The 13,479-nt window shown below is 36.2% G+C and overlaps 1 protein-coding gene across 2 annotated transcripts; it reads right to left on the bottom strand.

Moving 5' to 3' along the window:
• Nucleotides 1-649: 649 nt before the first annotated feature.
• Nucleotides 650-5,806, bottom strand: LOC306875529 (stonustoxin subunit beta-like). 2 transcript variants are annotated; one of them, XM_079426172.1, is made up of 4 exons: nucleotides 5,440-5,806; nucleotides 4,781-4,893; nucleotides 1,972-2,025; nucleotides 650-1,776 (listed from the first exon to the last, which is right to left on the bottom strand). In XM_079426172.1, exons 3-4 carry the CDS (start codon nucleotides 2,015-2,017, stop codon nucleotides 1,247-1,249), a joined length of 576 nt encoding a protein of 191 aa, XP_079282298.1. In that variant the 5' UTR covers nucleotides 2,018-2,025; nucleotides 4,781-4,893; nucleotides 5,440-5,806; the 3' UTR covers nucleotides 650-1,246. The 2 variants fall into 2 exon arrangements, with proteins under 2 accessions (XP_079282298.1, XP_079282297.1); XM_079426171.1 differs by having other exon boundaries at nucleotides 5,539-5,783.
• Nucleotides 5,807-13,479: the final 7,673 nt, after the last annotated feature.

The raw sequence follows: 13,479 nt of genomic DNA, 5'->3' as shown, positions 1-13,479 counted from the left end.
TTCATATAAAGCAGTGTTGAGAACATTCTACATAATAAAATGTGTTTTTACAGCAAAATATACTGTATTGTTTAGCATTTACACATTAAGCAATTCAACAGTTTGCTACAGTAGTTCAACAAATGCGATTTTAACACAGGGAACCGTGTTTTGGTTTCTAATACTCACATTTGTAAACAGCCTCGTTGCTGTTCTCCATCGCAATTGATGACGTATCCTCTCCTGTGGACTCCTGGGATTGAAAAGTGTCCATCTGATGCACACTTCAGAATCTGTGCTGAAGCAGTAGGACATCTGGGGATTTCTCGCCTACTCTTTTATGAATCCTGAGGTTTCGAACATACTTCTAATTTAAAGAAGCCGTCACCCGTCCCCTCTGTGGGACGCCTAAGTTTACTTCGCTATTTTACAATTAAATCCTAATCTAAATGCAAACAATTCCTAAAAATATACTGTATGAGCTGCTTATAGACAGATAGTGATTTGTGCAACAGATGCTAATTTTCACAAAACAGATAAATATTTATAAGCACACAGGGAAATGCACACACCAATCTTTTAATAAATGCAAATACTATATTAAAATGTACAGTTAGCTATAAATAAGGTTACCAAATTAAGTTAATAAAACAAACATTGAGTCCATAATGCAATTTCTGAGCATCTCTTTAATAGTCGCAAATAGAGAATACAAGTCATGTCCACAGCAAGCAATCTGAATAAAATCAAGTCTTCGAAAATGTTGAGTGGTTGTGTTTGAATGAAGAGATCGCCGTGGATTTTGATAACCACTGAACCGCATAATCAACAGAAGAATGAAGCAATCTCCACGTTGTATCTTGATGAATTTCCACACAGATGTTCGCAATAATAGAAGGAGGATGTTTTCTCGTCTTAGATATACCACTATCCGCTCTTGATTTTGAAAAACATTAATTATACATCTATAGTCAAGTATCCCCTTACGTTAAATGTGAACGCCGCAAAGGCCCTTGCACACTGAGTCCAAAATTTTCATATTTGCAAAGACAACATTAAAGAAAAAACTTCCCACAGTAGAAGCTTATACTGCCAGCTACAGAGCATGTTTTATGTTGTATATTTTTTAATGTTTTAGTTGAAAAGCGTACTTGTGCTATAAAATAAAGGGCACTTGTTTTGATATCATTAGTTGTGTCTAAAGAGTGCAAATATTTTTGGGGCCACTGTAGATGCTGTAGTGAATTGAAATGACTCATCCTGTTTTTTAAACATCACAGAGAGTCACTGAATTAGTATACAGCACAAATCCAGCAAAAAGGGGTTCAGTGAATTTGGTGTTGAATGTGTATAAATGTCTGAGTGTGTTTGTGTCAGAGATGCTGTAGAAGGACAGAATCCCGGCCGGCTCGTCCACATACACTCCTACTTTGTTTAGGGGAGGTGCTGGGGGAGGAATGTGTACTCCTACATTATTATGCCAGGCAATCAGTTTCTCCCCGAAGCAGCTCAGGATCCAGGATTGGTCATTGGCTCCGAACCTGCTTTCACAAACTTCTCCTTTCCTGCCGATTCCTTCATATGACACGACCATATCACCCAACCCGCTCCATTCAGCCTCCCAGTAACAGCGTCCAGACAGACGCTCTTTACACAGAACCTGCGGAAGGCCGTCAAATCTCTCTGGATTATCAGGATATATCATTGGATCTGGATTACGCACCAATTTTTTGTTGCCATCTGCAACAGACAGGAGATTGTGTGCCGTGTTTGAATCCAGTGTCAGATCACAGAAATCTGCACACACACAAATAAAGAGAACACAATTAAAAGCACAAAATATGTTCAAGAATCACATTGGTCTTGGATCTACTTTCTGGTTCCACATAAATATTTTTGACCACATGTACACAGCAAACATTGTATTCTTGAGATTTTATTCTGGTCTTCTGTAAAATGGTGTCCTGTGAAAAAATGTATGTGTAGACCTACATTTTAGGAGTTCTTCTCTACTCATATTCTCTCCGCTGTGCTCCATGATCTATACTGTCGAAGAAAAAGAAAAGCATAATGTGTCATGTTCTATTCATTGGACTCACCAATGACAAAAAAACCCCAGTAAGTAATCTAATAAAGGGATAATTCACCCAGAAATGAAAATTCGGTCATTAATTACTCTCCTTCATGTCGTTCCAAACCTGTAAGACCTTCGTTCATCTTCGACGAGCGTTCAGGAGAGTACCATGCATGCGTCCTGATACTCTCGTGAACACACGTCGACTGACACTGAAGAGAAGAAATTGTTCAATAAAGTCATATTTTTGTTTTCTTTGCGCACAAAAAGTATTCTCGTAGCTTCATAGAATTAAGGTTGAACCACTGATGTCACATGGACTGTTTTAACAATGTCCTTATTACCTTTCTGGACCTTGAACGTTTCAGTTGTGTTGCGGTCTATGCAGGGTCAGAGAGCGCTCGGATTTCATCAAAAATATCAAAATTTGTGTCTTATGGCTTTGTAACGACATGAGGGTGAGTAATTTAGATTTTTGGGTGAACTAACCCTTTAAATATAATAAGTAGTATTTTGCTTTCCATCATTTACTAGACTATTTTTATTTTGTAGTTTATTAGGGACCAAGCACCGAAGGTACCAAGGCATCTATTGTATCCGTTACAGGCTAACCAGAATACTAGATAAACTTGGTCTTACAGACATACACCCATATCACTTGTACTGTTCATTGTTCCCCTTTATAGTTTATAGTGGTGATGACGCAGTGGATAAGACACATGCCGTTGGTGTGAGAGACCCGGGTTCGAATCCACTGTGAGACACCAATGTGTCCCTGAGCAAGACACTTAACCCCTAGTTGCTCCAGAGGCGTGCGACCTCTGACATATATAGCAATTGTAAGTCGCTTTGGATAAAAGCGTCAGCTAAATGTAAGTATGTAGGCCTAACTATTTTTCTATAAGAACAAAATACTAGCACACAACAATTCATGTGACAATTACCTTCACCAATCTTGATGTAGTTAAACCTTCAGTTCTCACTCTGTACAGCCAAACCAATAATCTAGTTCAAATGGGTTTTTAAAGTTGCTGCCACATCACTTCCTGTAGGAGCTACCATTTTGGTGTGATGTTAGAGGGGGGAATTTAGGAACAGCTGTTTTCTCTTTTAATTTGCTGTTAAATCTCTCTTCTGTTAATGTTACATTATTTGTTTGGGAAGCTTCAATTAAGTTGTGTTTTGTCTTTTATATTATTTAATTTGACTGCTGCAAACTTTCAGTTTGAGTAGGTGGGGCTTATAGGCTTGCTACCCAAGTTTACTCAGTTCTAACCGCCAAAAATTAGTGATGGGAAACCAAGGCTTTCTGAAACGTTTGAGGCTTTCATCAAATTGTGCCGAAAAACGGTTCATTACTTGAAGCTTTCAACACAATATGCATTAGCGATATCTGGCGGTCAGACTTGGTTCCTCCACCATCTCTAATGAAACATCGCGGAGCAGTTTTTAATCTGTGCCAACTCATGTCATGCACAACGGATTCACATATTGATCAATAATAGAAAATATACAAGTGTGTGATTATAATTAATAATTGATGTGAGTATAGTTGCAAAAAATATTTTAGGTGAGCTGAATGTCATCAATCACGTGATGTTGTCAATTCAACACAATCATCATTTCAGTGTGTGATACAATAGTGCTTTGAAAATTGCGTCGGAGCATCGAAGCCTCGGTATCAATCGTCCCATCACTCGTTTATATTTATTTTTGTTTTGTTCTTCACTGTAAATATGCTACACCTTCCAATAAAGCACCAATTTTTGCAGTCTGCATCAATTTTTGTACAGCACGTCATTTCATTTTTCTGTTTGATACTGCCTTCCTACAAGTGTTTAAGAACATAGAGCATCAACAAATCTCATGAAGAACACACCTAATGGCCTATATATATATCACCGCAACACTTTGGTGTACTCAGACCAAACTTTGTGTGTGTTACAACTTATAACAAACATGACCTAAGAGTACATAAGCAGTTTTGGCATCTCTTGACCTGGTGGTCAAGACATGTGAAAAATTGTAATTTTTTTCTTATAGCTTATGAACAGTTTGGGGTAATTCATCAATGGTCTTTTTAGATTTGGTGTTGCATACCAAGTCAAACAATACCAAATTTTTCAATGTCAGCCGTTTCGGGCATCTGTATGAATAGCTGTCATAAAATGCTGTATTTTAGGAATGCTTTGGTGTATATTTTTAAAACTTGGTTTGTGTCTTCGGCACCGTGCCATGAAGCCATCTATGCAAATATTCTAAAACTTTTGTCTGATAGAATCTCACCCCATTCTATTGCTTGGCTCATACAGAATCCAATGGTGTATGGGGTTTTTTTTTTGACAGTTGACTTACATTTTATCTACATCTTTTATAACATGAAATTTTGGCCAAATGTATTCAACAACAGGAAAAACTGAGCCCTTATTTAGTTACAATAAACATTGTAGCCTTTAAGTTGACGAAAACTGTAAAGCACTGCATTTACTGTCTCAGATGCAGCTGTTCTGATGATGGACAAAACACAGATGTCCGACATTCACTGCTCAAAAACCTCATTAACTCCATCTGAGCTTGATTTTGGTGAAATGTTATTAATATAATGACGCATGTTAAATATGATGGCAGTGTTTTATTCAGAAACTATAGGGTTTTTCGCATTTCCTGAAACGTAGCACATTTAAGGTTCCCATTCAACAGCGACAAGATATATGATTTTAAAATTACCTCAGCTTCTCCAGTTGGCAGCTTCTTAGAAAGCAGCTTCACTCCTGAATCCTGAAGTTATTGTTAGTCAGGTCCAGTTCCTTTAGGCAGGAGTTTTGATGCTGATTGTAGAGCTGAAACAACACAAATCAGTGAACTTACAGGCGGATAATCTAAATATACAACACTGAAAGATTACGTAATTGAGCTGTAAGTATATGCCACACCCCTGGGTTACTGATGCTTTACAAACATTGCTTTAGAATTAAGCAGAGCTTTCAGTGAGCAGTGTAACTTTCAGTAAAATGTGCTCATAACTTGGAACAGATATAATGGATAATATTACTCTTACTCGGGCTAAAATCTGCTGTAACATGATTGAAAACTGTCAGACCTAAAAAAACTAGGCTAACAGTCTCATGATCATACACAAATAACAGTAGTGTCTTTGAACATCTCTCAGTATACTGTTAGCAAAAATTTAATGTAAATATCAAAGGTATAACACCATATCTCCTCAATTTTATGACTATTTTAAAATTACCACAGCCTTTCCAGTTGGCAGTTTGGACACAATGAGTCCAAAGTTCAGAGTTTAATGAATGACTGACCTTTATCACAGCGCCACACACGCTTTACAAAACTTTGAAAAAAAGTGGTGTTGATACTGAAAAACTCACTAGATATATTTGAAACATTAGATTCATATTGTTGTGAATGATCAGACTGAGTTGGATCCATTTGCAGCTTTTATTAAGAATGGTCAAACAGTCAAATACCAGCAAACAGAGCAATGGAGGCAAGGCAGAGTCGAGAGTCAGGCAGAGAATCGAGGCAGGCAGCAAGAATCAGAGTCCAATAAACAATCCGGGTCGGGGCAGGTAGTGAACAATCAGCAACGTAAACAGTCCAAGGTCGAAAGGTATAAAACAAACACGGGTAGTAAACGCTCAGTAGTGACAGCCAGGGCAAATCAAGACTTCGCAGGGAAGTGGTGTGTGTGAGTGCTTATATGTGTGTGTGTGTAAATGAGATGCAAGATATGATAAGAGGCATGATGGGAATTTGAGTTCAGTGAGAGAGTTAATATTCGGGAGACGGATCCCTCTGGTGGTGCGAGGGAGGCGGTGCAGGAACCTCCTCTGTAACACATATGATAAAGTTGGGTTGAATTTGATAGCTTTTAGCTCTCTAAACAGTAACTTTAAAATAAATTGAATAAGACCATTTCTTCAAAAAAATATATTTGGAATATAATTCCTTGCTTTATTTTTTCTTATTTGTGTGGGTTAGAATTTCTTTTGATGTGTAATTATAAAATTGAAAAACTTCCAGTCAAACTTTCTAAATTTTACCAACAAGTACTTGCTACCTGGAGTCTTATTTATAAACACAACTTCTCCCCTCATAGTTTTCTTATTTGGAATAATGCCAATATTTTGTATAGAAATAATCTTTATTTTTTCATAATTGGGTTAGTAATGGGTTGTTATTAGTGAATCAGTTATTTAATAATGAAGGGAATTTATTTACGCTTGCAGACTTTGTCTCAAGATACAAAATATCTATCACATTAAAAGAATTGAAGGTGCTTACTAAGGCCATACCTGCAGCTGTACATATGCTGTTCAAACATCCACACTTTCTGTCTGTCCTCCTAGACCTGAACATACCTCAGTCGGCTCTATCTGTTTCTCTGGGTTAAAGCCTAATAATTATAACATTAGATCCTTGTTTCTGAAAGAGATTATTTCTACACCTTATGTAATTTTTTTAATAATGTAAATTGGACTCAAGTTTGGTCATTACCTCAAAAATTTCTCCTTACAAATAAGGTTAAGGAAATCTCATATAAATTAATTCATAGAGTTTATCCTACAAAGGTATTGCTACAAAAAATTAAAATTGATATTGATTTGAAATGCTCTTTCTGTGAATGCTCCACTGAAACAATTTTTCATTTGTTTTGGTCCTGCCAATATACCCAATATTTTTGGAGTAATGTGGAGGTTTTCATTGCTGACAATATTTTAAAAACATTTTCTTTATCTTATAAACATGTAATTATGGGTCATTATATGAAGGATCGCTCTTTAAAGTTGTTGGTTTTATTATAAATTTTATTTTATTTTTATGTAAATTTCACATTCATAAGTGCAAGTTTACAGAAAGCAGACCTCTTTTTATGGTTCTTGAAAAAGAGATTGAAATGTATGTAGATGTGATATCAAAATCTAAAAATAGTAAAGCAATTAAAACGATTAATATATGCTCCTCCTTTAACATTTTCACATAATATAAAATGAATGGTGCAGTCCAGCAAAGTATATTGTCTGTATTTAAATTGCATTGTAATATTCTATGGAACTGTTAATATATGTATAACATATATCTGCCTGTAAACTGATGCTTACCCTCTCGTTCTCTTTTTTCTTTTCTCTTTCTCTCTTGTTCCTACTTGTTGAGGTGTGTGAAATATTTGTTGTTGTTATATATTGAGATATGGTACTGTACATGCTACCTGTTGATAATAAAGCATATATATATATATATATATATACATAAAAAGTGCATATATGTGAGAGCTGGTTTCCCATTGGCTAGTGAGTTTTAAAGAGACAGTTCCTGCTCCTGCGATTGGATATCCTGTGGAGGGAGTTCTGGGTAGAAAGGAAGACATGCAAGGCATGAAGCTAAATCTGTGGAGTGAAGAAACATTTTTTTTTTTTTTTCAGGGTTTGAAGCTTTAAAATATGGTAAATACTTTACATTACATTTAAAAGCAGGTTTACAGTGACTTTTTAAATTGATCCTCTTATTCAGTACCTTTGTGTTACAGTCATGTTTGACTATTTGATGGTGTTGAGTTCAAAAGTTGTCATACTATATTCCCACCACTAGCTGGCGGCCTAGCTCTATTAAACTGGATTGTTTACTAATCACAGAATAATAACACCTCTGTACGTTTTTGTAGCACAGTTGGTGTGCACCTACAGCCCAACAGATGCTGCTCTCAGCCTGAATGTGCAAAATTCATATTTATATTACATGCATTTGAGATTCTGGCATCAATTATAAACTTCAGGGATTGATTGACAGCTTTCTGCGTGACATATAACTTCCCACAGAGCTCCAGTGTGGCATGACTCACAGTTCAATATTAAGTCGTGAGCAATAAATCTACATGCATATCAATAATTCACGCGTCCTGTGAGTCATATACAGCGCATGTGCTTGTTTCTGGTCTAGACATGAGCTGAAGAACAAGACTGCTGATAGAAGACACAGTTGGTAGCTAACTCTGTAAGTAAATAAATAATAGTGCTGTCAAATGATTAATCGCGATTAATCGCATCCAAAATAAAAGATTTTGTTTAGATGATACTGTATATGCATGTGTGCTGTGTATATTTATTATGCATATATAAATACACACACATGCATGTATATATTTCAGAAAAATAGGTTATGTTTATATATTAAATTATAATATAAATTATATTAAAATAAATATAGACATGTATTTTCAGAATATATACTGTATGGGTATATTTCTATGCACCGAAAACACATATTATGCAAACAAAAACTTTTATTTTGTATGCGATTAATCGCGATTAATCACTTGACAGCACTAATATATACATACATGGGTAGTTGAAGTATCAATGTGTCCTATGGTGGGATGGAAAAATGTAAAAAGAAATAACCTCTAACATTGAAGATAAACCTCTCTCATGCTGTTTGTAACTCTTACGAATGAAGATACATTTTTTCTCATGTTATTTGTTAAGTTTTTTTCTACATTTTTGCTATGTCACACCATAGGACACAGTCCAATTTTTATTTGTCAACTACCCACATACATATTAGCAGCTCTATAATTTTGTGGAAACTTTAAACAGTATCTCTTTTGTGTTCCACAGAAATGGCTGTCTATACCAGCTTGCAGTTATTGAGAGATGAGGTCATGTGCTCACACACACACACACACACACACAAACAAATGTCCTGTTTGCTCTTGTTCTTTGAAGAAGTCATCTGTGATTAAGTAGACAGTAATTTTCTCAGTCCACAAGGAAGAATCAATACCACAGATCAAGGCCAGCACTGATTCATCCAGTGCTGAGATGTGTGTGGTGATCACTGATCAGGCATCAAAGGTGAGGAGGCTCTGATGAAGCAATCGACGGATGAGTAAAATAAATGAAAAAGAGTCGGGTCAGAATGAACTCAGAAATACAGTGAATTTCCAAAGCTGGACATTTTGTCAGAAATGTTCATTTGTCAGTGGATAGCTGTTCAGTTCTCAATTAAAATATTCTTATTATAGAGTGCATTTTATTTAGTGAATTAAATGGTATGATCCTGTGAACAAGTTGAGTCAGGAATATTTTGGTCTGTTTTTGTGCAGATTAATGTCAAATTCATATATCTGCTTTATTTTGTCATAATAAGCTCATTAAAACATGTACAGGTTTCACGCTTAATAAATAATAATTAAGTTGTGAATAAGGAAAGTCAATTATATTTTAAGCACCCTTAAGACTTTTTGCTGTTATGACATTGTTTTCACAATAATTAAGCAAATTCTACTTATATAACTAAATTAATTTACATAATGAGTCTGGATACTTTACTTTTAAAAATAATTTTTTAAATGATTGCCATTATTTTTAATAGTGATTATCATTGTAATATCGTAATACTGTATTTTTTATTTAAATGTACATAAAGACAGCACAACAAATATTATGATTTATAAATATTATGTTTAATAAATATTCAACAGTGATGCATTAAATTGATCAATAGACTTTTACAAATTGCTATTACCGTTACAAATCATTTCTATTTAAATAAACTCTGTTCTTTTGAACTCTCTATTCATCAAACAATTCTGATAAAAAATATTATCCACATATATATATATATATATATATTAAGCAGCACAACTGATAATAAGAAGAAATGTTTCTTTTTAGCAATTCAGCATATTAGAATGATTTCTGAAGGATCGTGTGACACTGAAGACTGGAGTAATGATGTTGAAAAATCATCTTTGCATCACAGGAATAAATTACATTTTAAATTATATATAAATAGTTATTTAAAAAAAAATCAGTTATTGTAAATTGTAAAAAATATTTCACAGTATTTCTGATTTTACTGTATTTTTTATTTAAAAAATGCAGCCTTGGTGAGAGACTTCAATAACATTTTTGAAATACCTTACCAACCCCAAAACTTTGAACAGTAGTGTATGTTTTTCCACATAATTAAGTTTTTTTTATTTATTTTTTTCATAAGATTCCTCAGTAAACTTTTAGGAGTTCAGCCGCATAGATTTTTTAACCTCAAAACTAACTCACATAGACTAAAAGCCCCCAAATTTTTACATAGATTTAAAGGCGTCTCAAAAACAACATTTTGTCGAAGCACATGGTGACAACAAGTGTACAAATACCCGGTACAGTCTGTGCTGCTGTATCAGACTCCACACTGCTCTATGGAGGCCTCAGAGGTGAGTAATGGCAGTTTGTGTGTATGTGTTTGTGAGTAACGATGAAGTAAATGGGTCACTTCCTGTGTGCTACATAATGGGACAGATGGGTGACAATGACAAATCCCAATCTACAGATCCATAAAAACACATTCACACAAAGCTAAATGTGTTCCTCTCTCTATTTTCAGTCAAACAACAGTGTGATGAGACTGGGCGTAGTTTTCAGTCACCCTGTTTCTTCACACATTAGCAAGATGTCCCTGATGAACTGGAAAAATAGCAAGAGAAGCTAACAAGGTATTTTTTTCTTTCTGTTTTTTTAGATCATGAATGTGCTGACTGCTGTCTCAGTTCGTGATGTCAGAGATGACACGTCCGTTCAAGTGTGAGGCTGGTTTGTGCACTGAATGCATAAAGCTCACGGATACATTTCCTGTCCTTCGTATTTATCTGTGCATATGATGAGTCTGGGTGCGTGTGGTGTTTGTGAAAAATAACCCATTCTGGGATCCAATATCAGTACAGACGCCATCCGTTGAAGGACAAACAAGGATGCTTGATTGAGAAATCTTATACAATGCAAACTCAAAAAGATATATGTGTGTGATTTGGTAAAAAGTTGATGCCAGTGCTGTTGATTTTCATCAAAAATTTGAATTTAGTGACTCATGTAACCTTCAAGATAACCATCATCTGTCATGGGATTCACATGAAAACAAAATGGCTTCCTGTCAGTTACACCAAACTGTTAGGTAGTTTTCAGTGTTTTAAAAGATATACAAAACTATTTTGTTTACAAAAATGTTAGCATTTTCATACGACCTTTTCACATTTAATGTAGCCACCTTATTTTTCAATGCAGAAGTAAATAGTTTTCTGTGAATGTGCGAGACTCCCAGTTAAACGAGAAGAATAACAAAGTGCAGTAAACGGTAAAACTGTTTGCACTACAAACCGGTGTGTTCATAATTAAGTTACATTAAAAATAATATGGTAAGACACACCAGTTTGCTATATTAAGCACCAAAAGAAGCTGTTTTGTACAGCTAAAAATACCTGGAAGCAAATGACACCGGAAGCCATACACATTCAATTTACAAAATGGCCGCACCGGCTCTCATGAGAAAAATAAGGTGGATAGAAAGTGTGTTAGGCTATTTTTGAATAGGCAATAGACGACAAAATCACTTGAAAACATATTCCTCAAAAGGTACATAGTTAGACATGAATAATATTTGCGTATTTCAGTAATATTTACTCACTCATTGTTGAAAAGTCGATGACGATTTGACCAGAAAGCGCCAAAACAGTCACGTGCTCACGAGAACTGACGTGAAAGCGGAGAAACCACATTTTTTTATGACGGACGAAACTTTCGGAGGCAGTATGTAAAGGTCATTGCACACTGAGTCCGAAATTTTCGCACGTTAAAAAATAAATACGACCTCACGTTGTGTCAATCTGCCTGCGAAACCTTCGTCCGTCATAAAATTTTTGGGATCAGGTTCGATTTTCTGTGTTTTCGCATCCGTAGCATGCATTTTGATAGGAAAGGGTGAGGAATACGCAGAAAATGGAAAAACGCACGACTCAGTGTGCAATGACCTTAAACGTGATTGACACAACGTATTTATTTTCTAAGGTGCGAAAGTTTCAGACTCAGTGTGCAATGGCCTTAAGAGTCGTTGGAATCGTTCACGGAGAAGAGACGTTATGAGTAACTCACTAAATGTAGTTACTACGTTCAGAACTGTAAAGTGACCCATATGTAACAGCTAAAATACATACAATTTAAATGTATGTAAGAAACTGTATAGATTTGAATATATTTTGTATATGGAAGCAAACAACCGTTTCAAACACTGCTTTACCAATTTAGCATGACTGCAACCTTTCCTGTTTCTCAACTGCTAGCAGGTGGTGTTAGCAATAGCAAGATCATGGGTTTGATTCCCAGGGAACACATGAACTTAAGCTGACTGGATGTAAGCTAATTCAAATTCAAATTCAAATTCAAATTTTATTTGTCACATACATATACATACGTAGTACGACATGTAGTGAAATGTATTGTACGACTGTCCAACAAATTGTCCAACAAAATTAGAAAAACCTCAAGTTTACAAAAATACAAATAGAAAAAGTACAGTAAACATATATACAGAATAAACTAGCAATAAAATAAAATAACAAATAGATATGAGAATAAAAAATAGAATATGATTCTATATAGATTCTATAAAAAGTAAAGTGTATGTCAGTGATAAAGTGTCCGTGTGCTGTGCAGTGCAGTAAAGTGTATAAGTGAGTAAAAGGATACTAAAGACAAAGACAAATGGTATGTAAGTCCCACTCATTTATCCTTTCGTAACCTTCTACAAATTAGTGCAGATTGTACTTGAAAAATGTGCAAAGTGGAAGTGTGGGGTGATGTGATTAGAGTGGAGAGTGGTTTAGACTCCGAATGGCCTGCGGGAAGAAGCTCCTCCTCATTCTCTCTGTGTTCGCCTTCATGGAGCGGAAGCGTCTCCCTGAACGCAGCAGAGAAAAGAGTCCATTGTTGGGATGGCTGAGGTCCTTCACTATCTTCCTGGCCCTGGTCAGGCACCGCTTGCTGTAGATGTCCTGCAGGTTAGGGAGCTCGGTGTGAATGGTACGTTCCGCTGAACGCACCACCCTCTGGAGGGCTCGTCTGTCCTGCATAGTGCAGTTCCCGAACCAGGAAGTGATGCTGCCCGTCAGGACGCTCTCGATGGTGCAGGTGTAAAAAGTCTTAAGCAACCAAGAGGGAAGTCTAAAGTCCTTTAAGCGTCTCAGATGGTACAGACGCTGCCTGGCCTTCTTCACCAGGGTGCTGGTATGACAGGACCAAGTCAAGTCCTGCGTGATGTGAACACCCAGGTATCTGAAGCTGTCCACTCTCTCCACTGGAGTCCCGCTGATCGTGATCGGCTGGTACGACCGCTCCTGCTTCGTACTGAAGTCCACTATCAGCTCCTTAGTTTTGCTGATGTTCAGGTGTAGACTATTCACCTGGCACCAACTCTCCAGGTTCTTAATCTCCTGTATGTAGGCCGTCTCGTCGTTGTCTGAGATCAGGCCCAACACAACAGTGTCATCAGCAAACTTAATGATGGTGGTGGAGTTGGAAGTGGCCACACAGTCATAAGTGTACAGTGAGTACAGCAGGGGGCTCAGAACACAACCTTGAGGG

This window comes from Barbus barbus, assembly GCF_936440315.1.
Source record: "Barbus barbus genome assembly, chromosome: 9".
In the NCBI taxonomy this organism is placed as follows: domain Eukaryota; kingdom Metazoa; phylum Chordata; class Actinopteri; order Cypriniformes; family Cyprinidae; genus Barbus; species Barbus barbus.
Note: the sequence above shows the minus strand (reverse complement) of the source record. Positions and strands in the feature narration are given on the sequence as shown.